At 56.6% G+C, this 24,538-nt stretch overlaps 1 protein-coding gene across 2 annotated transcripts in view; it reads right to left on the reverse strand.

Annotated features, from left to right (window-relative positions):
- HSF1 (heat shock transcription factor 1) overlaps window positions 1-24,538 on the reverse strand; it is a 74,418-nt gene that overhangs the window by 20,891 nt on the left and 28,989 nt on the right. For both annotated transcript variants that reach the window (XM_075086007.1, XM_075086006.1), the window contains exons 5-7: window positions 2,566-2,641; window positions 2,117-2,178; window positions 587-683 (exon numbers count right to left, since the gene is read on the reverse strand). In XM_075086007.1, coding sequence (XP_074942108.1) covers window positions 587-683; window positions 2,117-2,178; window positions 2,566-2,641 — 235 coding nt within the window. The remainder of the gene's footprint in view (window positions 1-586; window positions 684-2,116; window positions 2,179-2,565; window positions 2,642-24,538) is intronic.

Consider the following 24,538-nt stretch of genomic DNA (forward strand, 5'->3'; position numbering starts at 1 on the left):
TGCACGAGCACCAGCTGGCTTTCCTACCTCTTCCACCCTGCTCCCTACCTCTGCAGGCACAACTCAGCCCGGATCACTTGGGTCTTTGCTGCTTCAGGCCTGTGTCTCAGCCAGGGTCTGACCCTCGGCACCTTCCCTCACCGGAACGAGGCTTCTTTAGAGGGAATAATGCTAATTATACCTGGTCACAACATTAATGAGCAAACGTTTGACTGACATCAGACGCGTTTGTTTGTGACATAACCAGAACAAGGACCAAGCCAGGTGTAAGCTAAGCAAGAAGGCACCGCTGCAACTCATCTCCGCTTTCAGTGGAATTCAGACACCTCCTCGCTTGGTCTGCAAGCCAAATCCTCGGCCCCATCACAGCTATCATCCAGAACTGCCAGCTAAGAGCTCTCCCCCTGTTGGCTAAGCTTGAATGCAGCTGCCACCTTAAAATACTTTGCCAAACAAAACAAAGAGGTTGTGAGCAAACGGTTGTACAGAGGCAAGAGCAGCTGGAGCAGAGCCCAAAATGGGTCCTTCCCCACAAAGCGGTGTCCTCGCCCCCCTCTCCAAGGCCAGGCGTGCACGGCGTACTTACTGCGTACGGGGATGAGCCATGGACATGCTCCAGGGAGTACTGGCGACTGTATTTCGGCATGGAATGTGCTGAACTGCTGTCGTTCAACATCAGGGGGCTGCAAAAGATTCCCAAACACCACAGGAGTTACCGCGCTGCCGGCACCGGGTCGCGGGCGCCACCTCCCCCCGGCAGAGCCCACCACCCCAACCCCAGAGCTGGGTACCTGCACCCACCCGAGGGGCCAACACGCCGGTCTGGGCGCCCCGGAGGGGCAAGTGGCCATGGTCAGCACAGCAGAGCAGGCAGCCCCGTGACACAGGGGAACACAACGAGCCCCCGTGACCGGCCCCTGGGCTACATTTTGCAAGTCTATTGAGCAGAAATGTAAAATCACAGGCCTCAGAGGACTTCTTTATAGTCCCTGGTCTCCTCCTTCTGCAGGCCTGCATTGTCAGTGCTCTGATTGGCTTCACTTCTCCATGGCCAACTGCTCCAAAGATGGATTACTTGTGGTCAGCTGTGACACAACCACGTCTGTGGCCCTTTTCATGTACTTGAGACTGTGGAGAAACTCTTTCTCCTTACAAGATAAATCATTTCAGCATGTCTTGGACATTATCACCATATAAACCACTATCTTCATTAATACTAATCAAGCCTCTGCGGTGTTGTCTGCCATATGGTGCCGCCGGGCACTGTTCAGACACAAAAGGACAGCCTTGCCGTTCGACAGGCAACACGGGACAAGGTGGGGGCAGGAACAGGCGCACAGCGGAGCGTCTGCCGGTTCAGATGTGAACAAGTGCAAAAAATCAGGTGGAGGAGGAGCCCACCTCAAGGGATGAGACTGGAAGAGCGGGGCCCGTTCAGCCTAGCGGAGTGTCGGATGAGACACACCAGAACCATCTGTAAAAGCTACGGAGGGGAAAGTAGTTGCGCTACAGCACAATCCTGGGACAAAACCAAGTAACTGCTAACTGGCCAAAACAAATCAGCTCTGGAATTGCTCTTAATCGCTTGCGGTACTTCAGTACTGAGTGGTCATCCAGCACAGCTAGCAAGGGGTGAAACGATCCCCAGCACATCTGGGGACAGGCTCGATTAGCCTGCGAAGGCGTCACAGCAGCCTGCGGCGGCAGGAGGCCGGTCTGGATGGTCTGGGGTCTCCCTTTCCGTGCAACGACGGAAACACCACGGCAGTGCCGGGGGACTGCTTTAGCAGTGCAGGAGCCCGGCCCTCGCTGTGTGCGCTGCCGCAGGGCAGCAGCGGCTTCACACAGCGCGGTGGTTAGCTCTGAAGTACGTCCTGCACGGGCTTATGGGGCCTGGATCGCGAACCCTTCTTGGTATCGGTTGCATAGCAGTGTTAGCTGGTTTTGGCTGGAGCAAGTACGTGAAGGCTCACATGATCCCAATGACCGCTGTCCAGTCCTACCCCACTGGCAAGGCTGCTACAGAAGGCAGAGATCTGGGGGACCCACTCTGCTGATCCTCTCTTTATTCTCTCAGACAGGGAATCTTTATCTGGATGTAGAAATGCAGACTTACATCTTCCTCTTCACCCCAAGAATACGGTTGGATTGCACCAATGAAATCAAAAACTGGATAAGCTGCGAGGAGAAAAAAGGAAAAGCTGTCACGGTGTGCGCCGCACTTGGGTAAGCATGGCCAGAAACGTGCTCAGAGCAGAGCCAGAGCTGGGCAGGGGGGACACGGCGGCGTGCTCCAGGCGCAGAGGGGACGGCTAGGGGTAAAGCCGTGGCGTGGCAACTGAATTCTGCATCGTGACACTGCCAGCCCGAATTTAGCCTCTCCCCGCTGGCATTGCAGAATCTCACGGTAACAGGAAGGAAACACGGCGATCAAAATTATTCTTAAAGAGAAGTAACGCCCACGGCATCCCACCGATCGGGCAGGTGCCCAGCCTGGCCACTGCATCGCCGCGTACCCGAACACAGGAGCGTCCCAGTCCCTCCGTCTGGCAGAGCAGGATTTACCTTATTGACAACTTTCTGCTGCTGAGCATGCTTCTGCCTCAAGCTGGCTACTTCCCTCCACAACGCCTCATTCTCGCTGCAAGAGAAGAAAAAGCCATCTGAGAAAAAAAAAACAAACCAACCCAAAAACCCGCAGCCTCTCAGGCAGAGCAAATAAAGCGCGGGGCAAGCTGGAAAATTGCAGGGGGGATTTGCCGACATCTCCAGATACGGGCTCATTTACAGCCTCCTGGGGCTGAGGGTGAAATTGTGTTCATTAACTTTGCTTTGCCATCATTTTAGCTTGCACGGCTCCAGAAGCAGCAGCTATTCACACGTGGGCAGTAACAGAGAGCCTTACCCAGAGAGAGCGAGCAGTTCACATCTGCTACAAGCCATTACTGTGCCCTTGTGGAAAGGCCCCTGGTGACCGAGCTCAATCTCCTTGATCTAGCCCAGGTGCACGCAGGGCCGGTGATAAATCGGCTTCTCTAGAGACAGCGGGGGGAAAGCCGAGCAGGAGCGAGCTCCGCACCCCGGCAGAGCCCTCGGCTGCGTCGGGATGGCGCGCGGGCTGCACGACCGCTGCCCCGAGGAGCTGCTCAGCACCTACCCCGCGGATTTTCTCCTGCAGCAGCAATTCCCAAACTCTACACACTTTTTAGATCTCCGTGTTTGGCTTTTCTATGCACATAAACGAAAACAGCAACAATCGTTTGTGTGTTCCGTGAACATAAAAGACAATGGAGAAATTAGCAATAAACCTGCAATGTTTTCTCTTATTTTAAAGCTACTCGAGCTCCAAGAAGCTCAAAGGTGATACGGTTCCAGTCATATGTTTGCGTGACGCAGCACTGATAGGATCTCAATGCCAGAGTTTCTCCCCAAGCAAACCAGCCATTTTGAGCTTTTTTTGGGGAACCCTCCCCACCCCCTTTGCGGGATCTTGACTGCTCAAGCCACAATCTCCCTTTCGGATTTGAATTCAGAGACTTTCCTCCCGGGAGGGTTTTGAACTAGCCGTGACAAGCCAGGGGAGGCTGGACGGCTTCCCTTGGGCTTCAGGGAAGAGGAGCGGGACGGTGGCAGAGCCGACCCAGAACGGGGCAGCCAGGGCTCCCCGTTGTACTCGACGACGATACAGGGGCAAGGTGAGCCCTCGGCAGAGCAAAAGGGCGGGTGACAAAATCTCAGGGAGGGAAAACTCCCACAAAATCACTGCGTCTTTCTCAAAACAGGCTATCGCTTGCAGAAGCATCAAAAAATGCCTGAGTAAAGCAGGCGTTTTGCCCTTGGAGGGGGCAGCCGTCCCGAGCTGCCTGCTTGCCCGCAGCGAGGGCTGAGCTTACCACCAAGGGGCTGCGTTTCGGCTACGGCGAGGAGCGGTCGGCGCTTTCGGCAGCAAGCCCAGGGTGTCCCGAAAGGCAAGCGGAGCAGCCTGGGGACTCGGGAGCCAGGGCCTGGCTGGGGAGCCGGGGCTGCCCTCCTATCGACGGGTACAGCTGCGGTTATCTCAGCTGCACCATCGCTCCCCACGCACCAGCTGCCAATTACGCGCACGGAGGATTGCTGCTCCGGGCCCCAGCGGGGATTTGGGGAGGTCTGTAAATTAGCCAGGCTTTCCTCGGCACAGACCATCTGAACGCGGCTCCCAGATTCGCCTCGGGACAGAAAGGCGCGTTGAGAAATTGCTGGGCCCCGGTGTCAGAAAGGGAAGAGCCGCAGCCCTGCACCCGCTGCCGCAGTCCCAAGGGTCGGAGGAGGAGATGAAGCCGTCCTCGCAGCACCGGCCGCTGCCCGTGCCACACCTGAGCCACGCAAAGAGGTCGAGGTCTGGTGGCTCAGAGCCAGCCATGGATCATGAAAGGCAAAGAAAGAAGGTGGTAACTGCTCATTAGGCAGTGGGAGAGAAACAGCTGGACACAAGGTCCCCAAAGGGTTAAACTGATCTGAGAGCAGCGAAAACCCCCTTTAATACGTTCTTTAGCATACTGTTTTATGAGGCAATTAAATGCCCGTGAGGAGTTTACAAGGGCCGGTTTCAAACATTTCATTTCGGGAGTTATTAAAAGATCTTTGAAGCGTTTTGTTTATACCATATTTTACGGGACTGCATAAACCGGACCCCGCTCCGCACCTGCCTCTCTTAAACCGCTGCTCCTCGGGGACGCGCGGCGTGCCCTCCCTCGCCCTGCGCAGCCGGGACATTTCTGGAGCTGGGGACGAGGTCCAGCAGCCTTAGAAAAAGGTTTGCGGCTCAGGTCCACGCCTATCTAAACCAAAGACAAGGGGCTCCCCTCTTCTGCAGCGGGGAGCGTGTGGCACTGGCTGATGAGCGAAGGGCTGCCCGGCCCGGTCCCCCCACAGTACCCGATAACACAGCACACACCCATCGCGGCCGGAAAGCTGCCTGGGCGGCTGCGTGCCGTGGGAAACACAAGGGCTGCTGGGGGCACGGGGTCTGCGGGAGGCACAGGGTCTGCGGGAGGCACGGGGGCTGCGGGAGGCACAAGGGCTGCGGGAGGCACAAGGGCTGCGGGAGGCACGGGGGCTGCGGGAGGCACACGGGCTGCGGGAAGCACGGGGACTGCGGGAGGCACGAGGTCTGCGGCAAGCACAAGGGCTGCGGGATGCACAGAGGCCACGGGAAGCACAAGGGCTGCGGGAGGCACAGGGGCTGCGGGAAGCACAAGGGCCGCGGGAGGCACGGGGTCTGCGGGAGGCACAGGGGCCGCAGGAAGCACAAGGGCTGCGGGAGGCACGGGATCTGCGGGAGGCACGGGGTCTGTGGGAGGCACAAGGGCTGTGGTGGGTACGGGGGCTGCTGGGGGCACGGGGTCTGCGGGAGGCACGGCGTCTGCGGGAGGCACGGGGGCTGCGGGAGGCACGGGCCCTGTGGGAGGCACAGGGGCCGCGGGAGGCACAGGAGGTACGAGGGCTGCGGGAGGCACGGGGGCCGTGGGAGGCACAAGGGGTGAGGGAGGCACGAGGGCTGCGGGAGGCACGGGGGCCGTGGGAGGCACAAGGGGTGAGGGAGGCACAGGGGCCGCGGGAGGCACAGGAGGTACGAGGGCTGCGGGAGGCACGGGGTCTGCGGGAGGCACAGGGGCCGCGGGAAGCACAAGGGCTGCGGGAGGCACGGGGTCTGTGGGAGGCACAAGGGCTGTGGTGGGTACGGGGGCTGCTGGGGGCACGGGGTCTGCGGGAGGCACGGGGGCTGCGGGAGGCACGGGGGCTGCGGGAGGCACGGGCCCTGTGGGAGGCACAGGGGCCGCGGGAGGCACAGGAGGTACGAGGGCTGCGGGAGGCACGGGGGCTGTGGGAGGCACAGGGACCATGGGAAGCACAAGGGCTGCGGGAGGCACGAGGGCTGCGGGAGGCACGGGGGCTGCGGGAGGCACTAAGGGTTGCGGGAGGCACTAAGGGTTGCGGGAGGCACAGGGGGTGAGGGAGGCACGGGGGCTGTGGGAGGCACGGGAGGTACGAGGGCTGCGGGAGGCACGGGGGCTGTGGGAGGCACTGGAGGTACGAGGGCTGTGGGAGGCACGGGGGCTGTGGGAGGCACTGGGGCCGCGGGAGGCACGGGAGGTACGAGGGCTGCGGGCGGCACGGGGGCTGAGGGAGGCACAAAGGGTGAGAGAGGCACGGGGGCTGTGGGAGGCACGGGAGGTACGAGGGCTGTGGGAGGCACGGGAGGTACGAGGGCTGCGGGAGGCACGAGGGCTGCGGGAGGCACGGGGGCCGTGGGAGGCACAAGGGGTGAGGGAGGCACGAGGGCTGCGGGAGGCACGGGGGCCGTGGGAGGCACAAGGGCTGCGGGAGGCACGGGGGCTGCGGGAGGCACAGGGGCCGTGGGAGGCACAAGGGCTGCGGGAGGCACAAGGGCTGCGGGAGGCACAAGGGGTGAGGGAGGCACGGGGGCTGCGGGAGGCACAGGGGCTGTGGGAGGCACGGAAGGTACGAGGGCTGCGGGAGGCACTAAAGGTGAGGAAGGCACAAGGGCCTGCGGGAGGCACGGGGGCCGCAGGAGGCGCGGGAGGTACAAGGGCTGCAGGAGGCATGGGGGCCGTGGGAGGCACGGGGGCTGCGGGAGGCACGGGGGCTGCGGGAGGCACAGGGGCTGCGGGAGGCGCGGGAGGTACAAGGGCTGCAGGAGGCATGGGGGCCGTGGGAGGCACGGGGGCTGCGGGAGGCACGGGGGCTGTGGGGATAATCCCCAGCTCGATGTGTGTTTACCCCCCGCCCCAGAAAACCAGTCTCCCCCCAGTGTGAGAGCGGAGCTGACGCGGGGCTGTTGGGAGGGAGCGGACGCCTTCTTGCCGAAGCCCAGGGGCTCGGGACGCCCGCGCGCTTCTGCCAGACAGAGAATGACATTTGTTATCTCCCGAAGCCAGGAGAGACGCTCATTTATCACCGCGGCTGTACAAGGGTCCTCAGGAGAAACGTCCATCCCGCTTGAAAAACAGCCTTTCCAAAGAGCTTTAATTACCAGTATACACTCAGGAAAATGGTCGTTACTCTCCTTTCAGATAAAATTACTCTGGGTAAAAGCCGCGCTTCACTTCACCGCTGGCAATTTTTGAAATAAATGACTATTTTTCTTATCCGATATTTTGCAATTTGAAGAAAAACGCAGTCTCGCAAGCGGCCATGCTCTCGTCAGGGCTGTGCTGCTGCCCGGCGTTTTTCTTAAAAGCAGGCTTTTGCAGTCAGGTAACTACAGGAGAGAGTCACCTTACTCTGGCTGAAGTTTTCACGCAGCTGCAGAAAGAAACCTGCACCACGCGCCCTCACCAAGAGTGTGCATGGAAATAAAGCCTCAGTTCAAGATTTTTACGTCTCCTGCCCTGGAGACTCACACTAGAAAATACATGATTTTCAACCGCAGCATGCGACCGTGACCGTATGTGAACACCCTCTACGCTCGCAGAGGTTGTATTTGAGCTTTTTTTCTGTCCTACGATATTTTTATCTGCTGCCACAAGGTCGTCCAGAATTTATTTAGACGTGGCATTGCAGCAAGCGGCAGATCCCTTCATCGCGCAGTACCTAGATGTTCTAGCACTTCAGACAACAGCGTATAGAAAGTAAAACTGGATTTTAACCAAGCAAACCAGTCAAGATCTGAAGGGCCTTCCTACATCCCTGTTTGCTTGGAAAAACACCCAAGTGGGCAAAGACCTTCACTTAGGCACAGCACGGGTCCAGAGCAAAGCCGGGGGTCACAGGTGCTACGGCCTCCGGCGAGCTCCAGGTGAGCGGCAGCGTTGCAGCCCTCCGCACGCGACCCGCGTTTTCACGCAGAGCGGCGCGTCCCGCCCCGCGTTACGCGTCCCGGTGGTCGGGAGGCTCGTCAGGACGAAGCGAGGGGGCTTTTGCCTTTGAGAGCAACACCAAACCCTGTCGCTGGGCGCGTCACGCGCGGATGATCTCAGGAAGGGCAGATTCTGGGTAGTCTATGTTAGTTACGGCAGTAAAAATGAGCGAGAGCAATACACGGTGGTGGATGAAAACTACCCAGAAAAATACGAAGCGGCGCACATAGAGAAAGGCCCAGCCCCGAGGTGACGGCGCTGATCAGAGACACCCGTGACACGATGAATGAGTGGTTCTGTAAAGCACCGACCCGGTGCCCCACAGCAGCGAAGTCAAAAGACAAAGCGAAGGCGAATAGGGAGCAACTGTTCCCTCTCCCCTCTCATTTGAGGCTAGGGATATCAGCTGAAGTCAGCAGCTGGCAGATTCAGAACAAACAAAGGGACACGGTTCTCCAGACACCACGTAATTAAGATGCAGACCTCTGCTGCCGGATCCCAGGAGCCGTCGGACAAAATCACACAAAGAGAAACAAACCAACTGAGTACCATCAAGCACCAGGGCATCGCCTGTGTGTCAGGAAGCCCCCGACCCACAAGGCTGGTGCCAGGACGCTCCAGGAGAGCAGCGCTACGTCCTTGCCTTGCTCCTTTCCTCCTGCCCTTTGCGAACGGTCTCGTCAGAAACGGAGCTGGAAGATGAGGAGCTTAGATTCGACGCCCGGTAGTTTTTAAGTCCTTACTCCACACTCGCACAACTCCCGTCTGCAGTTAAACCCCGGCTCAGACCCATCCTGAGGTGTCTTGCAAACGATCACTCTTCTTTGCTCCAACTAATTTTGAAGCTATTGTTTTAAGATCAACACTTGAGCGGTCGGCTCCAGGGCTTTAGGGCCTGCGCCGCCATCCGCGATGCCCAGAGGAAGACGCGTCGGGCTACACGGGCGAGCTCGACAGGGCAGGGTTCAGATGCCGCGAGGTACCGTACCTCCCCGGGGAAGACGGCACATAAGGGAAGGGGTCAGAGCTTAGGGCCAGCCAGGGTGTCGAGGCAGAGCTCGTGACGCGCGGGATGAGGCCCCGAGCAGGGACGTTCATTCCTGGTAATACCGGTCGTCCGGCAGAAGGAAGCAGCTGTGTCTTAGTTCGCACTAAATCAGCTACTAGACTAAAAAGCTGGGTTGAGTCCTGGCTCGAGCGCTATCCATCTTTAATCTCCAGCAGGTATAACCTTTGGGGGGATTCAGTCTTGGAAAGGAGTGAAATAGCTGTAAATGGCTCTTGCTTTAGAGTCTGGAAATAGCTCAGGAATATGGAACATTAATGACCGCCCACCCCAGGATGGTCCGCGTTCTGCTGACACAACAGGGACGCAAACCCAACACCCCCATCAAAAGGCTATCAGCGCCGCTTCTGCTTCCTTTTTATTATCCCAGCGAGTGGATGAGAGAAGGCAGCACGTCATTTCAGTGGACAACCTGGCTGCAAGTAGCGACAGCCCCCAGGCGAAGGTGTCACGAGCGGCGGAGCGGCAACAGCGCCCGCGGACACCCCTGGTTTTCCAAGCCTCAAGCCACCTTGAGCACCGCTACGCAGGGCGCGGTGGTATCGGTAACTGGGATGAAAAGTGGTTTTCAAAACGTGCAACGTAACCCACCCGAGAGAGAGGGGAAAGGTTTGGTTTTCAGACCGAGTCTCTTCCAACTCATCAGTGCCTACAAATATCTGAAGGGCGGGTGTCAGGAGGACGGGGCCGGGCTCTTTTCAGTGGTGCCCAACGCCAGGCCAAGGGGCCACGGGCACAAGCTGGAACACGGGAAGTTCCACCTGAACATGAGGACAAACCCCTTCCCTGTGCGGGTGCCAGAGCAGGGGCACAGGCTGCCCAGAGAGGCTGTGGGGTCCCTTCCCTGGAGACATTCACCCCCCACCTGGACGCGGCCCTGTGCCCCTGCTCTGGGGGTGCCTGCTCCAGCAGGGGTGGGACGGGGTGAGCTCCAGAGGTCCCTCCCAGCCCCCACCAGTCTGGGACTCTGTGACTGTGAGCAAGGGCACACGGAGGAGCTCAGACCTGGCTCTGCACAGCCCGAGCGGGCGAGGACCCCAAGCTGCACCTCCTTAGTGGCAGCCTGTGCCGCCGGACAGGGACCACAGCAGAGCTCACAGCCCACCTTGCAGTAACGGAGGGAGAAGGGTGAGGACAGAGGAACCTGCTGAAGGCGACGGCATGCCTCCACGGGCGCCGGGGGGAGGAGGGCCGAAAGCTTTCCTCTGGGAGGGTGGAAAAACTTGCTCCGCTCCTTTTCCCTCGACGAGACAAATTTGTGTTCCTCTCGGGGAGAAGGACACGGCCGACTGCGGCGTACGTGTGGTGCAGAAACTGCAGCCGCAAAGGTTCACTCATTCTGTATTCTTCTAAACACTGAGATGTTTGGGGCCCCCCAAAAGTGCCCGTTCCCAGTTTACCAGTTTCCGCTTTTTCAACATGCGCAAAGGTAAGATTTCAGGAGTTTTAACTGCCGCTGCTCTACGACAGAAAACGGCATTTCCTTTTCTCAGAGCAACGAGACTGGGATTTCTATGCCAAAGAAAAAAGACTTCTTTGTTTCATCAAGGCTCAAAAATCACCGCCTTAATCACAAAGCGGAATATTCTGTAAAAAGCTAGCACCACACGGAACCAGGCTGTGTTATTAGGTTGCTGGCTTGGCAAATAAAAATCTACGAATAAGCTTTTTAAGTGTCTACCTAGTTTTGTGGGGAGTATAGGTAACAATAACGTCCTTCGATTACAGAGGCAAACACTCTCCTCCACCTTCCTCACCGATGCACCATATGAAGAAGCCGAAGGTAAACAAGGCCAGGAAAGGGCGGACAGCACTGAATAAAGCGGCAGCACGCCGGTGTCCCGGATGCCAGCCCCCGCCGTCATCGCTCTCGCTGACATCGTATGCACCGAGCGACCAGGCGGGCGTGGAAGGTCTCGGCAGGAGGAACGACCACAGGCATGAGGGTTCTTCAGGCTTGGAGAAGATATCAAAGGGGATAAGTCAGAGCCCCATAAAACCATGAGTAATATGGAAAAAATGATCTGTTCACCCGTTCGAAGCAAGAACTAAGAGTCACCCGACAATAACCTTTAACGGAAGAGTATTTTCACTGCACAAGGCGACTGAATTGCAGAACTCTCAGCCCTCAAAAGTTTTCATCCGCAAACAGATGAACTAACGCATTAGAGGAACACCAGGACCTGTAAGACAGAGGTGCAGCGGTCTTCGAAGTGCTGGAGCTCCGGTCCGAGGCAAGAATCCTGACGCTAATACGCGCTCCCTCCCCACCTGAGCTGTCAAAGAGTTTCAGCAGTGAAATATCTGACTGGTGAATCGATTATACCCGTAACTGCCTCCCGTCTTGAACTCCCTAATTCTGTGGGAATCAACAGAGCGTTCAGAGAAATGCTGGCGTCAGACCCGCCAGTCGCACGACCACTGCAGGCAAGCAGAGGCACGTAACCTGTGAGGTCCTCCTGGAGCAGTCCAAGAGAACGCCATGAGACTCATGCCGCAGAGCAGTAGTTTTGATCACTGCCCAGCAAGGATTTAATCTCGATTTTCAAGCAAAACATCTGGAAAGGGCTCTGCGATACACTGCAAACCACTCCGGAGAGCCTCTGTCCCAGGGAGAGCTGGGGGGAGGAACAGGTCTTACATGGGACGCCTTCAGAGCTGGTCACAGACCGGAGCAGCAAAGCAGCGTCGGCCTGGGTCTTGCAGCGCAACGGAGGCAACACCACAGCTCTCCGGGGCCGAAGGAGTCGGGGGATTTTTGCAGGAAGGCGACAGACAGATGCTCTTGAGCCTGAAACGTTACCCCAGATAAGAGCCACTCGCTCGTTAAGCCCGGGGTCTCACAGAGGTGGAGGGACAGACCTGGTATTAGCTCACCTTTCGAAATCGTTTTAACCACCACAGAATATTCAGGTGGCACCAGCTCACACAACCAGGGGAAGAGCCCACTCGCCTGCGCCACTGAAGATGAGCTGCCTGTCCGAACAAGCTCACGGTTCCATTAAAAAGCTCGTATCTTGGGATCCCGTCACATTCGCAGCTCTCGGACTAGGCTAGCTACAGGCAGAGTGGCTCTTCCGCCGTGTGAAGCTTTTTTAAAGAGCTGATCCAGAAAAATCAGCTCAAGACGACCAACGCCGTACCAGGGAGACTCTCTTCAGTCCCGAGCGCCGGGTTACGCTACGCTTGTGACCAAAGTACTTGAGGTCCCTGTGGTGACCCAGCATAAGACGCCCACGGAACTTCAGCCGCGGCAGCCGCGACGCCCGCTAGCACGTTACCAGCAAAATATTGATGTAAACCAAACCTCAAACCCACTTTTTTTTTTTAGCACGGCACTACTCCTCCTCTACCTAGCGAACCAGCAGAATCTGTCTTGCTCAGTACGTTGCTCTGAACCATTTTGGACAAGTATGGACAGAGGAAACAACGTTCCCGGCTTTTCTTCTGAAAAAGTAGAGGATCAAGAGAAAACCGGACCAGTTTACTGCTCCTTAAGCGAGTAGGTGACCGGAAGGATGCTGAACAGCAAAGCGACCCGCTCCTGCCAGCCCCAGGGTACAGCGGGGGGCACAGCCTCAAACCACCACCCGACAAAAGTCACTAGAAGACTCCCAACAGCTCCTCCTCCGGAACAGGCTGCGAGGAGCGAACTAGTGGAAGATGAGGCACGGAGAACAGGCCAGCGCTGTGCACGAGGCAGCCGGAGAGGTGGGGCGAACCGTGCCCGTGCCTCCAGCGCCGGCGAGACGCCCGCAAGTGCTGCCCAGCGGCGGGCACCAGGGAGAGCCCGCGCTGTTACAGACCGTACGCTGCCCGTACCTGCTGGGAAGCAGCCTATGCTGCAAACCGGGGTGAAGAGATGCCAGTTGGGTTGAGTTATTTTAACATCAGCATGTCAGACTGTGGTGGTAATTAATTTCAGGTTTAGATCGCTGCGCTGAAAAACGAGTACTCCACAGGTCTTTAACCTATGGTTTGGAATGACCAATAAAACTGACTTCAGATGATCTCAAGCGGTGACTAAGCTCATAAAAAGCAGCAGCGTAGATAAAACACACAGATCCCACATTATACTCAGTATTATAAGCCATCAAAGCAATTTTAAGATCAAGCTGATGTTTGACACTGAGCCAGCCCAGGTCCCCCAGGACCAGACTGACATGTGGAGGCCATGGTAGGAGAGTTAGTGTTTTGGCCCCAATCTCTGAACAGCTGGAGCCTGTGCAACCTTTGCACGGGAAGGCCATAAAACAACACATTACAATTGTCCAATTTAGAGGTCATAAAAGCGCGGACCACAGCCTCGGCGCAAGGCTGGAAGAGCCAAGAGTTCAGCCAACAAAACTCAAGCAGCGAGCACAAGAGCGAGGAACAGCACGCTTGCAATTAGGGACAGGCGAGAGCCGCAGCAGAGCGCAGAAACCCGGCCCTTCCTCCAGTAGCGCCGCAGCCTGGCCTGCGAGCGGCCACGTCCAGACACGCAGGCGTCCTTTTCCCTTCTGGCTCTTGGGAAAACTTCAGTTATGCACACACAGTCTTCTTTCCATAAAATCAGGCTTAATGGTAACCGAGTTCCAGGAGCCTCATTTCCCTTCCCCTGCAAAAGCTCTTGTCACCTCCTTTTTGAAGTGGCAGATGCTCCAGCTGATGCTGTCGATAGCGCACCTGCACAAAGGCGAGCTGTCGTTTTGTTACCAGCGAACCCAGAAGGAGCAGCAGACTGGGCGGCCCATCGCCACCATCGCCTCGCTCTGAGCATGGCTGGCTTGTGGGAACAGCTGGTCCTTCGTCGTGCACAACCCAGGGACGGGGGCTCCGGCGGGGCTGAAGCCAGAGGGAATAGTTTGCTTAGATTACTGCAGCACATGAGACGGGACGATGGAAACCCTGTAAGAGAATACAGCTGCTACAGACCACTTCACCACTGGCACAGGCTGGGGGGGACCTGCTGGAGAGCGGCTCTACTGAGAGGCCCTGGGGGTGCTGGGGGGCAGCGAGGTGACCCTGAGCCCGCACCGGGCCCTTGGGGCCAAGGGGGCCAGCGGTGCCCTGGGGGGCATGGAAAGGAGTGTGGCCAGCAGGGCGAGGGAGGTTCTCCTCCCCCTCTGCTCTGCCCCAGTGAGGCCACACCTGCAGGGCTGCGGCCAGTTCTGGGCCCCCCAGTTCAGGAAGGGCAGGGAGCTGCTGGAGCAAGGCCAGCGCAGAGCTGCCAAGGGGATCAGGGGCTGGAGCATCTCCCTTGTGAGGAAAGGCTGAGAGACCTGGGCTTGTTCAGCCTGGAGAAGAGAAGGCTGAGGGGGGATCTCATCAGTGCCTATAAATATCTGAAGGGCGGGTGTCAGGGGGATGGGCCGGGCTCTTTTCAGCGGTGCCCAACGCCAGGCCAAGGGGCCACGGGCACAAGCTGGAACACGGGAAGTTCCCCCTGAACATGAGGACAAACCCCTTCCCTGTGCGGGTGCCAGAGCAGGGGCACAGGCTGCCCAGAGAGGCTGTGGGGTCCCTTCCCTGGAGACATTCACCCCCCGCCTGGACGCGGCCCTGTGCCCCTGCTCTGGGGGTGCCTGCTCCAGCAGGGGTGGGACAGGGTGAGCTCCAGGGGTCCCTCCCAACCCCCACCAGTCTGGGATTATGTGAATGCCCGCTCCTGAGCTCCTGCAATCCCACCCCTGAGCGTGGGGAGCCTCTGCTCATAACCCCCCCAAGCAAGACATTGCTATGCTTCAAGATTTACTGCAGCTCTACAAGAAACCAGTGCCTTGACAGTGACGTCTCACTTCCAAATCCAAACCAGGAGTACATCATTACTTAACTCTGCTCGCTGCATTCTCACATATTTTGAAAAGGAAATTCAGCAACAAGGCAGAATTGTAATTCGTTATTGCCAGACAGGTACCAGTGAACTGCAAAGTAGAGCCCCCGCAAAACTGCTCGATACAGGTTCTCAGCAACAGCGCTGTAATTAATCCTAATACCACTTCTTTCAGTAGGAAACAGCCAGTTAATAACAGGCAGAACACCGCGGAGGAGGATGCAGGCCCTTGAGCAGGAATACACAGATGCTGTCCAGCTGCCCGACCCTATACAGTGCACAAAGAAAAAAGGCTCTTTCTATGCAGACAGACATCCATGGCTGCTCAGCTGCACACGGATGAGGCCCCTGAGGACAAGATGCTCCTCCATCTAGTTCTGATTCCAGCAGGCAGACCTGGTTCACAAGAGAATAGATCACTACTGCCTCCAGAAGACTCTTCTGATAAAGAGGTTTGGCCACCCCGGCTGCGGACAGCAAAGGCACAGCCACGTTTCCTTGCTGACAGCAGAGTATCCCTTCCTTTTTTTGCCCACGAGCAGCAGAGAAAGCACCCAGGCTGTTCAGAGCGGCAGAAGGAAGGCTCCGCACGGTGACTAGACCACGCAGAGGTGCAGGAAGCTGCCTGCCTGCACGCTTTCCTGGAGCTCTGTAGGGCTTTGGGCAGGATGACACACGGGCCTCCTCTTTGCCAGCTGCCTCCGTCCTGTTACCACGGATGGATCTTCCTAATGGGCCACCCTCTCGCTCCCCAGCAGCTGTGGGCAGGAGCAGGGTGCGAAAGGAAGAGAAACAGGTTTTCACTGGAGAAGAAAAAAAAATCACATTTGTGGAAAAAAGCCTCGCATTTATTGTAAGGAACCTGCTCCGCATGGAGTTTGCCCTGAAAAACTGGACCTGCAGGCGTGCACCGCGGCGACCGATGCCACGCGTCTCAGGCTGCAGCACCTCAGGCTTTGCGCGGCAGGCGGACACAGGCACGGTCGTCGCCTCTCGGCTCAGCACGTCTCCAGGCACTGTGTTTTAGCCTCCTGTTCCTCCTAAGTGCGGCACCCCCAGCGCTATTCCTCTCGCTCAGCCTCCGCGAGAGGCTTCCCTTCCCACGGTACATCCATCTACGCTCGTTCGCTGCCCGCAGCGAACCTCCGTGTGTTTGCTGGCGCTGCTCTTTCCCAGCGAAGATGATGCTCTTCCCTAGCAAAGATGTTGTTTAAAAAGAACCCCATATGTAAGAAGTAAAACGTTCCTTGCTATTGCTACCCTCACCGGCGCGGCTTGCTGGGCCAAAGCCAGCGGGGTCTCTGAAGCGCCTTGGATCACTGCTGGGTGCTATCGAGAGGTAAGGGTCAAGTTTGCCTGTAAACTGACTCGTGTACAGAAAACAAAAAAAAGTTAAGGCTTGGTTCAGACTGCAGCGCAAGCTCGAGAAGCGGCACAGGAATTCCAGTCCCGGCTTGGGAGCCCGCGCCGTCCCCTCCTGCTCCGCGCCACCCTGTGCCCCTTGGCCAGGCTGCGGCAACGCGACGCGAGGTGTCGCGGGCTCATAAAGCAGGGTGCAAAACACAGAGAATACCTGGCCAGCGATTTCACAGAAGATCATCTTACAAATTTTACGTCCTTGCTCTACAGACTGGGCCTCATTTTCTCCACGCCAGGACAGACATGCAGAACAGACATGCGGAACAAAACAGTTGCGCGCTCGGAGCTATTGAGGAAAGGTGAAGAGAGAAGCAGGGCTGCAGAGTTCTGCCTAATTCTAAGCCTAGGACTAAAAGCCATGCAGTTACTCATCTCCCAGATGATTTTAGGCAGCTTTTAACCAGAGCACCTTACTCCCCGAAGGTGGGAGGGCTTCTGTTAATGAGGCTTTTCTGAGTACAGTGACTAAACTTGGACATCACCTAGCTGGCTTCGTTATGTCCTAGCTCAGCTCTTCTCTCACCTAACACTGATGGATTCAATCTTTTCAACAAATGTTCTAATGCAAACTCTATCCCCTTAGGTCAGTGTCAAATGATAATATATATGTTGCTTTTGGAACCCTGAAGCCATAAAGCAAGCTACACGGGTCAAAATTATTTGGTATGATTTACTGGGGGTTTGCATACGGTAAACTAATTCTGGTGAAGAGGAATTATACTGCAAAAGGCCAAGTCCTTGTGTCTGTTTAGATTTATTTTTGCCAAGAGAAATTTTAACTTTTAAATTCTGTTAGCAACTGGGGCCTTGTAAAAGCGGCGGGGCCTTGTAAACAGAGCCTGGTCAGGAGGAAGTGCTCTCAGCGTCCCATGGCGGAGCTTCACGCGCTGAGCCAAAGCGAACGCAATCCCTGAAGGAGACGCGGAGAAAACCGATAAAAACAGGTGCAGACACCACAGCTAGCTCGCTGCTTTCAACAATCTGTTTAAAATTAAACTTACGGATACACTCGGGCTCCCACCGGACTCGGGCAGAGCCGATGAATCACTGGGAAGCGACAGCCTCCCCGTCTCACCTTCCTGCCCCGCGCTTCGCACGAGGGCAGCAGCGCTGGGAAAGCTGCAGGCGGGGGAGCGCCGAGCGCCGTCGCTGCCGGAGAGGCAGGCGGGCAGAGGTCTCCCTCCTCCCTACGAAAGAGCTCGTCAGGACAAATATTTCCAAACCATGAGAAAATGCCTCCATTTCGAGCGCTGGTCTTTCTGCACCCTCCCCACGCAGCCAGCGCTCGGGCTCACTTCGTTATCCCCGTAAGGTCAGGGATTACTGCGACGCCTTCCCAGGGCGATGCCACGGCTGCACAGAAAGCCGTTCTCTACCGCCCCATTCCCGCAGTGGACGCATACAGATAAAAAAGTACAAGCCTTGTCCTCCCGAGCTGTTCTACAGCCCGAAAAGACACGTGTGCTACCACACCTGAGGGTAAGCTAAAAGCCCCTCCTTGCAGAGCTGCGGGCCGCTCACGAGAGATGAGGAATCACAGAGAGACACCGACAGAGCTGGGAGGACATTACAGCCAGTGAAACGTCGCCGAGTGCCTGACAGCCAGCGCGGCACCCCCAGAGCCGGCTTTAATTGCAATTGTCAGTTTAAAATCTAAACAGTTCCAAGTTGAAAAGCCCAGAAGAAAACATTTGGCTTAGATGAGTCACTGCTTCAGAAGCTAAGAAAGCAGAACGGAAGCCAAAAGAAACTGCAGAAATTCTAGGTCAGTAACCTGCTCAAAACTGAGTGTAATTAATAACCGCTCTTTGCACGAAGATGTCTCTGGAAGGCAACGGCCTCCCAGGTGAAGGGACGGAGTTCAAGCGGATCCCGTTCCCCCCTGCTGGAGCTGGGGTTCCTCTCCGTTCTCCCGTGGCGGTTTCTGATGACTTTCCGATTTTAAAACACTAAAAGATGAAAGCAACTGGAAACAGAGGAGCCGCTAACAGTAATGCTTCTAACACAAAACCTGGCATGTGAGGAAAAGCATACTGGCCGCTGGTAAATTAAGCATTTCAGCTACGCTGTGCCCTTTAACGTCAGTCACCGCGTTGGTAACTGTTCTAGCAAAGCCTCAGCACCGGGACGGAACTGCTGTCGGCGCTGCGGAGTGAAAAAGCCGTACCTTCCAACGCAATTCCCGCATATCGGCACAGAGAAGCGAGGGGAGATGTTGAGTAACCGATGCCCAGGCTGGGCAGCCGTTACGCTGACGCTGGGGGGACACAGAGCAGGAGTTGTGCCAGAGCCTTGGTGCCCCAGCTCTGACAAGGCTCGCGGCGGTAGCCGGGCACCTGTGCTCTTTGGGAAGAGCCGAGTGCTGGGACTCAGGCTCCTTCAGCCACCGCGACCCTCGAGGAGCCCGCGGGACCGCCAGGCTGCACAGCGACGGTTTCGAAGGATCACTTCTGCACTGGGCTTGCCTGAGATGCCACGACGTAGAGAACAGGAGGATGAAGGGGATGTGTTGGGATAAGCTGTGTGAAGAAGTAGAGGACAAAACCAAACCCAAAATTCACGGCCTTGCTGTGGCTTATTCAATCTACACAGAACTGCCTGAAGGGGTTGGCTTCATATGCTCCGATACATTTCACTTCATGATAAACAGGGGAAAAAAGAATCAGCAAAAGAAGTCATTTTCAGATGGTTAATTAACTGAAAAGAGCAGCTGCGAATAAGAGGAGCAACACCAAGCACAGCGACGCGCTTTGCCTCGATCCAGATCCCCCTTTAGCTCGCTGGAGCGGACGAAAGCTCTGCTGCGGCGCCCGTGCCAGAACGAAAGGCGACTCCGTGTTCCTTTAGCAAGAGGCAAGGGAGCCTCAGGCTTTATGGTCCCCAGAATGAGAGGATCTGCTCTTTTTGCACATCTTTCTCCATGAGGTAACTAGAAGGGCAAGGAAATCGTGATGCAATGCGACCCTCAGCTCCAAAAGCCAGGACAGCAGGAGGCTGCAAGGACCGTTCGGATCTTCCCTGAAGCTCACGGCCATTTCAGACACTTGCTTCACCCGTAGCTTGCCTGCCTTTTTTTTTTTTGTTTAAAGCATATCCAGAGACCCATTAAATACCTGGAAGAAGACAAGGGACTTCTGTTTTCCAGAAGCAAAACCCCTCACCCTAAAACTAACAACCCCCCCCAAATACGTCCGACTAAGAGCAGGGAAGTGCAGACAAAGCAAAGGTAAGCAGGTGAGATTCCCCTGTGCAGGGAAGCGATGCCCTCGCCCACCAAACCTCCGCCCCTCGGGAGCACTACCCAGCTCTGCCGAAGGAGCTGCTGACAAGGAAGAATAAATATTTTCACATCCACAGTTCAGTTTATCTACTTTCCATCATTTGCTGCCAGCGCTGGAGGCTGACGGCAAGCTATCCAGACGCATGTTATTCCGTGGCAGCGGAGAGGAGTTTGTATTCCTTAGTCTTCCGGGCAGACTTTTAGGGCTAAACTGAGTCAATACGAGAAGGCTTTGAGGAGGCCTGTTCGCAGCTGTGCAATAAAAAGACATTTACTGTGAGCGTTATATTGGATGTGCCAAAGATGATATCCAATTCAAACCAGTAAACCCCCACCCCGAACAGCTTCCCCTCTACTGGCTTCAGCCCGTCTGCATTTCCAATGTGCTCCAAAGATCTTACTTCGACAGAGGACAAGCTGTGACCGTAAACTTTTTTTTACGCCAACAAAGCAGCTCGATATAAATTACACCTCGTGAGTTCAGCTAAAGCGAACCCTCTTCCCGCAATTCAAAATACGCCTTTAGATGGGGAAAAAAAAAAAAAATTAAGAACGGGATGTTTCAGGCACAAAGACACAGCTTCATGCTTCTGGCACCCTCATCCCTTCGGAGCCGACTGTCGCTGTGTCAGGTCACACGAAGCAGCTGTAATTTCCCACCGTAACCGCGCAGAGACACCTCACAGGACACTGCTGCGCTCGGTCTTGGTCGGCGATCAGAGCTCTTTGTTGGAGGAGCGCGACGGAGCGGATGAAGAACAGCTGGCCTACAGACCCTCCTTCAGCTATGACCTGCTGAAAACCCCTGGTTCCCACCGGTGCCTCCGCTCCAAAGCCGGCAGAATTTCCCGGGAGTGGCTCTCACGCTGTGGCTACGGCGCCGGTCTCCTCCGCAGCGGAGGAAGGCTACTCAGCTCCAAGTCCAGCACGGAGATCAAAGTCACGCTGACACCCAGCTCACGTCCGCGCCTGCTCGCATACCCCGTTCTAGGGGGGACAAAAGGCTTGGAGTTGGGTCCCTCAGAAACCTGTACGCTGGGGACAGGCCTATTGGCGACGGGGAAGAAGGGCGCTAGCAAGACACCAGGCACTGAAACCTTTCCGGAGCGTACTTTGTGGCATCAGGCTTTCAAGCCAAAAAAGCCCAGAGCACTGGGATCGTCTGGTCCGTAAAGCACAAGCCAAAGCACTCGCGTGAGTTCCTGCTTCGAGTCCAGGCGCTGCGCTGGAATGGAGAACCTGGAATTCGCACTTTCAGTGGTGAAGAAATCAACCAGTCTTCCACGTATTATTCAAATACTTCTTTTCGCTTAAGAGCACAGACCTTATTGCTAGTCTTATTTTATTGATTTTCACCTCTCTTACTGCACGAAACATACTCGAGCTACCATTCCTCGGGCTGGAGCCTCCTCCCGAGGGGGCACCCCGGCATTCATTCACCTCCTCAGGAAGGAAGGCTGAGCTCCTCCGGTCACTCATTACTCAGCAAGTTTTCTACCACTTGAGTCGTTCTGTTTCTGTTCCTGAAGTTTGCCCAACAATTCAACGTTCTGGCACTGCTGATACAAGACCCGGACACGCTCTGCTGGCTGCGGTTGGACCCGTGTCTTTTACAGAGCCAACAGTTAACCGAGATCTCCTCGTATAACCATGAGCATCAGACGAGGATCAATGCAGGACCTTTTGGTCCCATCGCAAGCTCATTTTCACAGCTACCGCTCTTCGTTCATAGTAACCTTGCACTCGGCCAAAACAAAATAGCCTCTTTTCACAGCAAAATGAACCTGTCCCTAAAGCACTGTTGAAGAAACTTCAGGTATCCAACTGAGCCCCCTGCACACGAACAGCCGCAAGGTCCCGCCCCTGGGGAGGAACAGCCCCCCGCACCAGCACAGGCTGGGGGGGACCTGCTGGAGAGCGGCTCTGCTGAGAAGGTGCTGGGGGGCAGCAAGGTGACCCTGAGCCAGCACCGGGCCCTTGGGGCCAAGGGGGCCAGCGGTGCCCTGGGGGGCATGGAAAGGAGTGTGGCCAGCAGGGCGAGGGAGGTTCTCCTCCCCCTCTGCTCTGCCCCAGTGAGGCCACACCTGCAGGGCTGCGTCCAGGTCTGGGCCCCCCAGTGCAAGAAGGGCAGGGAGCTGCTGGAGCAAGGCCAGCGCAGAGCTGCCAAGGGGATCAGGGGCTGGAGCATCTCCCTTGTGAGGAAAGGCTGAGAGACCTGGGCTTGTTCAGCCTGGAGAAGAGAAGGCTGAGGGGGGATCTCATCAGTGCCTATAAATATCTGAAGGGCGGGTGTCAGGAGGATGGGGCCGGGCTCTTTTCAGCGGTGCCCAACGCCAGGCCAAGGGGCCACGGGCACAAGCTGGAACACGGGAAGTTCCCCCTGAACATGAGGACAAACCCCTTCCCTGTGCGGGTGCCAGAGCAGGGGCACAGGCTGCCCAGAGAGGCTGTGGGGTCCCTTCCCTGGAGACATTCACCCCCCGCCTGGACGCGGCCCTGTGCCCCTGCTCTGGGGGTGCCTGCTCCAGCAGGGGGTGGGACGGGGTGAGCTCCAGGGGTCCCTCCCAGCCCCCACCAGTCTGGGATTCTGCGACCCGCTCTGGCACCTGAACGCCCGGTGGTTGTTTCTGGAAGCTGGGGTGTTTAAGACCAGCGCAAGGAAGTTTGAACCACACTGTGTGTTTCTGTGTAGAAAAGCTTCAGGAGGTCACCGTTACTAAACGTCTCCCTCAAAGACCAACCTTTGACGTCTGGGCTCTTCCTCAGTGAGGCCGAGCCCGTTGCAGCGTGAACAGGGTTTTCCTTCCCCAGTGCCCCTGCACGCCGGCGGCCGCACAGCCCTCGCCGGACGTCTGCGTGAAGAGCTGGCAAAGCCGCGCGTCTGTGGACCTTCTGCATCACGGCTCAAGTCTCTCCTGTCTCGTGCGGACAGAAATGGTTCCTGTATTGAGCCACTAACGAACGTCAAGCCTTCACACTGGGGGATTAAAAGCCACAGAATTTGCAAGGGAGACCTCTGCGCGCTTTGTGGTGCGGCTGAGGCAGGAATCCAACGGTGTAGCGAGTCTCCGGGAAGCGGCAGCACAACAGGGACAGGCTGAAGGTCTTAATCCGCGCCGTTTCGCCTACGGAATGATCGTAGCTGCGCGGATGCCGGAGGAGGGCGGCTGCTGACATCGGTGTGGTGAAGGGGAAGGAGGGGAACCTGGAGTAACCCTACTGTAGAGATGCAACGCGGTGTAAACCAGCAGGCCCTCAAGAACATTTAAAGAGCTTGTCAAGAAAACAAGCGACAGTGATGAGACAAGAACCAGCTGATGCTCTGAAGCACGCCACAGATCCAGAACTAGAGAGACTAGCCTTAAGTGAGCGGGCTGTGCTGTTATTCAAGAAGAGGAGAATTTTTAGCCACAAGCTCCTGAGAAGACGACGTGAAAAATGGCTTGCAAACTCTGCCCTCCAAGAGAGGAACGGCAGCCCAGGTACAGGGATCCGGCACTAACAGTGGAGATGGGGGAAACAAAAGATAACGAAATGCCGACCCAAAAGCTGCGTTTATCGAGAGACGCAGAGAACCTGCAGGAGTCCAAGGAAACAGTGGCTGACGCTGTGAAGGATGGAGAAGTAGCCAGGAAGAATGGAGCATATCCAACCCAGAAGAGGTTATTACGCTACTAGAAGCTACGGAGAGCTGGCAGCTGGGCGTCCCGACCCCGGGACTGAACAGCCCCTGCCTGGGTAAGCTCGGCTTACCCAGCTCGGCCCGGCAGCCGCCCGGCCCTGACGAGTGGTGGTCCCGTGCTCCCAGGCCTCCTGCCGAACCCGCCCCGCTCGTGGGTCTCCCGGTGCTTTCTGTCGTGCCGGGAATCGAAGCAGCCCTTGCGGCAGAGTAGCAGAGCCACGGCGTAGGAGCGGCGGCGCGGCGGAGGGCGGCCGCCCTTCTGGGGAGCGGGGGCTGCCGGGCTGGCTCAGCCGGTACTGCGCTTCTCCCAGGCACGGCTCCCAAGAGGAGGGCCCGCTAACAGGCCGTTGCACAACACTCCAGTCGCACAAATCGCTTCGTTTTGATTGTCGTACAGCAGCCTATTTACCTGATAAGCTTTCAGAAAAAGTGCAAACCACATTTTTTTATTAATTGGCTGATAACGATCTTCCTGAAGGGAGGGGGGAAGCTCTTCTGCTTTGAGAGAGAGGTTGTCTGCTCTCTGCTATTAGTCGAGCTCAAAGTACTGCTGTAGGCGCTCCACCTAGTGGTTTACAGACCATTTATAATTAATAATGCTAATGTTTGCTTTAGCGAGAGCCAACAGAGCAGCCAGAACGCAGCCTAGAGGCATATAATGCCTTTGCGAATGCTCTCATCCTTAACACAGGGGTAGAAGCCTCAAAACTTAACCTCAAAACGTGCCCCAGGACTGCGAAAGCCACAGAAATTTAGATGAGCACCATGTGCTGGGACCACAAGTCTGGCAGCTGGGTTTAAAGATGGCTCTTGGCGTCGCTTATTCTCCCTGCACCGGCCAGAAAGCAAACGTGCAAAGGCAGGAGCCTCCCACGCGAACTTGTTGCGATAACGGCTGGGAGCAGAGCCACCCAAGGACGCGACGCATCGCGGCGAGAGGCAAACGAACTGTTTTAGGCTGCTGGCTGCTTTTCCAGGCAAGTGGAGAAAACAGCTTCCAGTCCAGGGACACACGAGTTTATCCCCTTGTGGAGTTAACAGCAGGCTCCCTACTGACAAAACCTCCGGTACAAGGCTGGAGGACTAAGGAAGAGCTCATTTTGGGTTGGTTTTTAGGAAAGGCGTGCAGCCGGCTATGAGCACGTTGAGCAGGCTTTGTTAAGGTAGCTTTCTGGTCATTCAAGGTTGGCTGCACACGAGGTTTTCGCTCAAAGCCACGCTAGGCAAGTCACTTCGCTCACTTGAAAGGGAAAACAAAGAGCCGCCTCTGCTGCCCACGGGCCACGACACTGCAGCATCGATAACGGTGCACAAACCTTTCACCTGCCGCCGTTTACCAACAGGTCAGAGGGACAATCTGCTTTTCTTTCTCCCCTTGCCAAGAGCCTGAGGAGAAGCACAGCCTAGATGTAAGGCT

The sequence above is a fragment of the Phalacrocorax aristotelis genome, chromosome 2 (assembly GCF_949628215.1).
Source record: "Phalacrocorax aristotelis chromosome 2, bGulAri2.1, whole genome shotgun sequence".
NCBI classification, from domain to species: domain Eukaryota; kingdom Metazoa; phylum Chordata; class Aves; order Suliformes; family Phalacrocoracidae; genus Phalacrocorax; species Phalacrocorax aristotelis.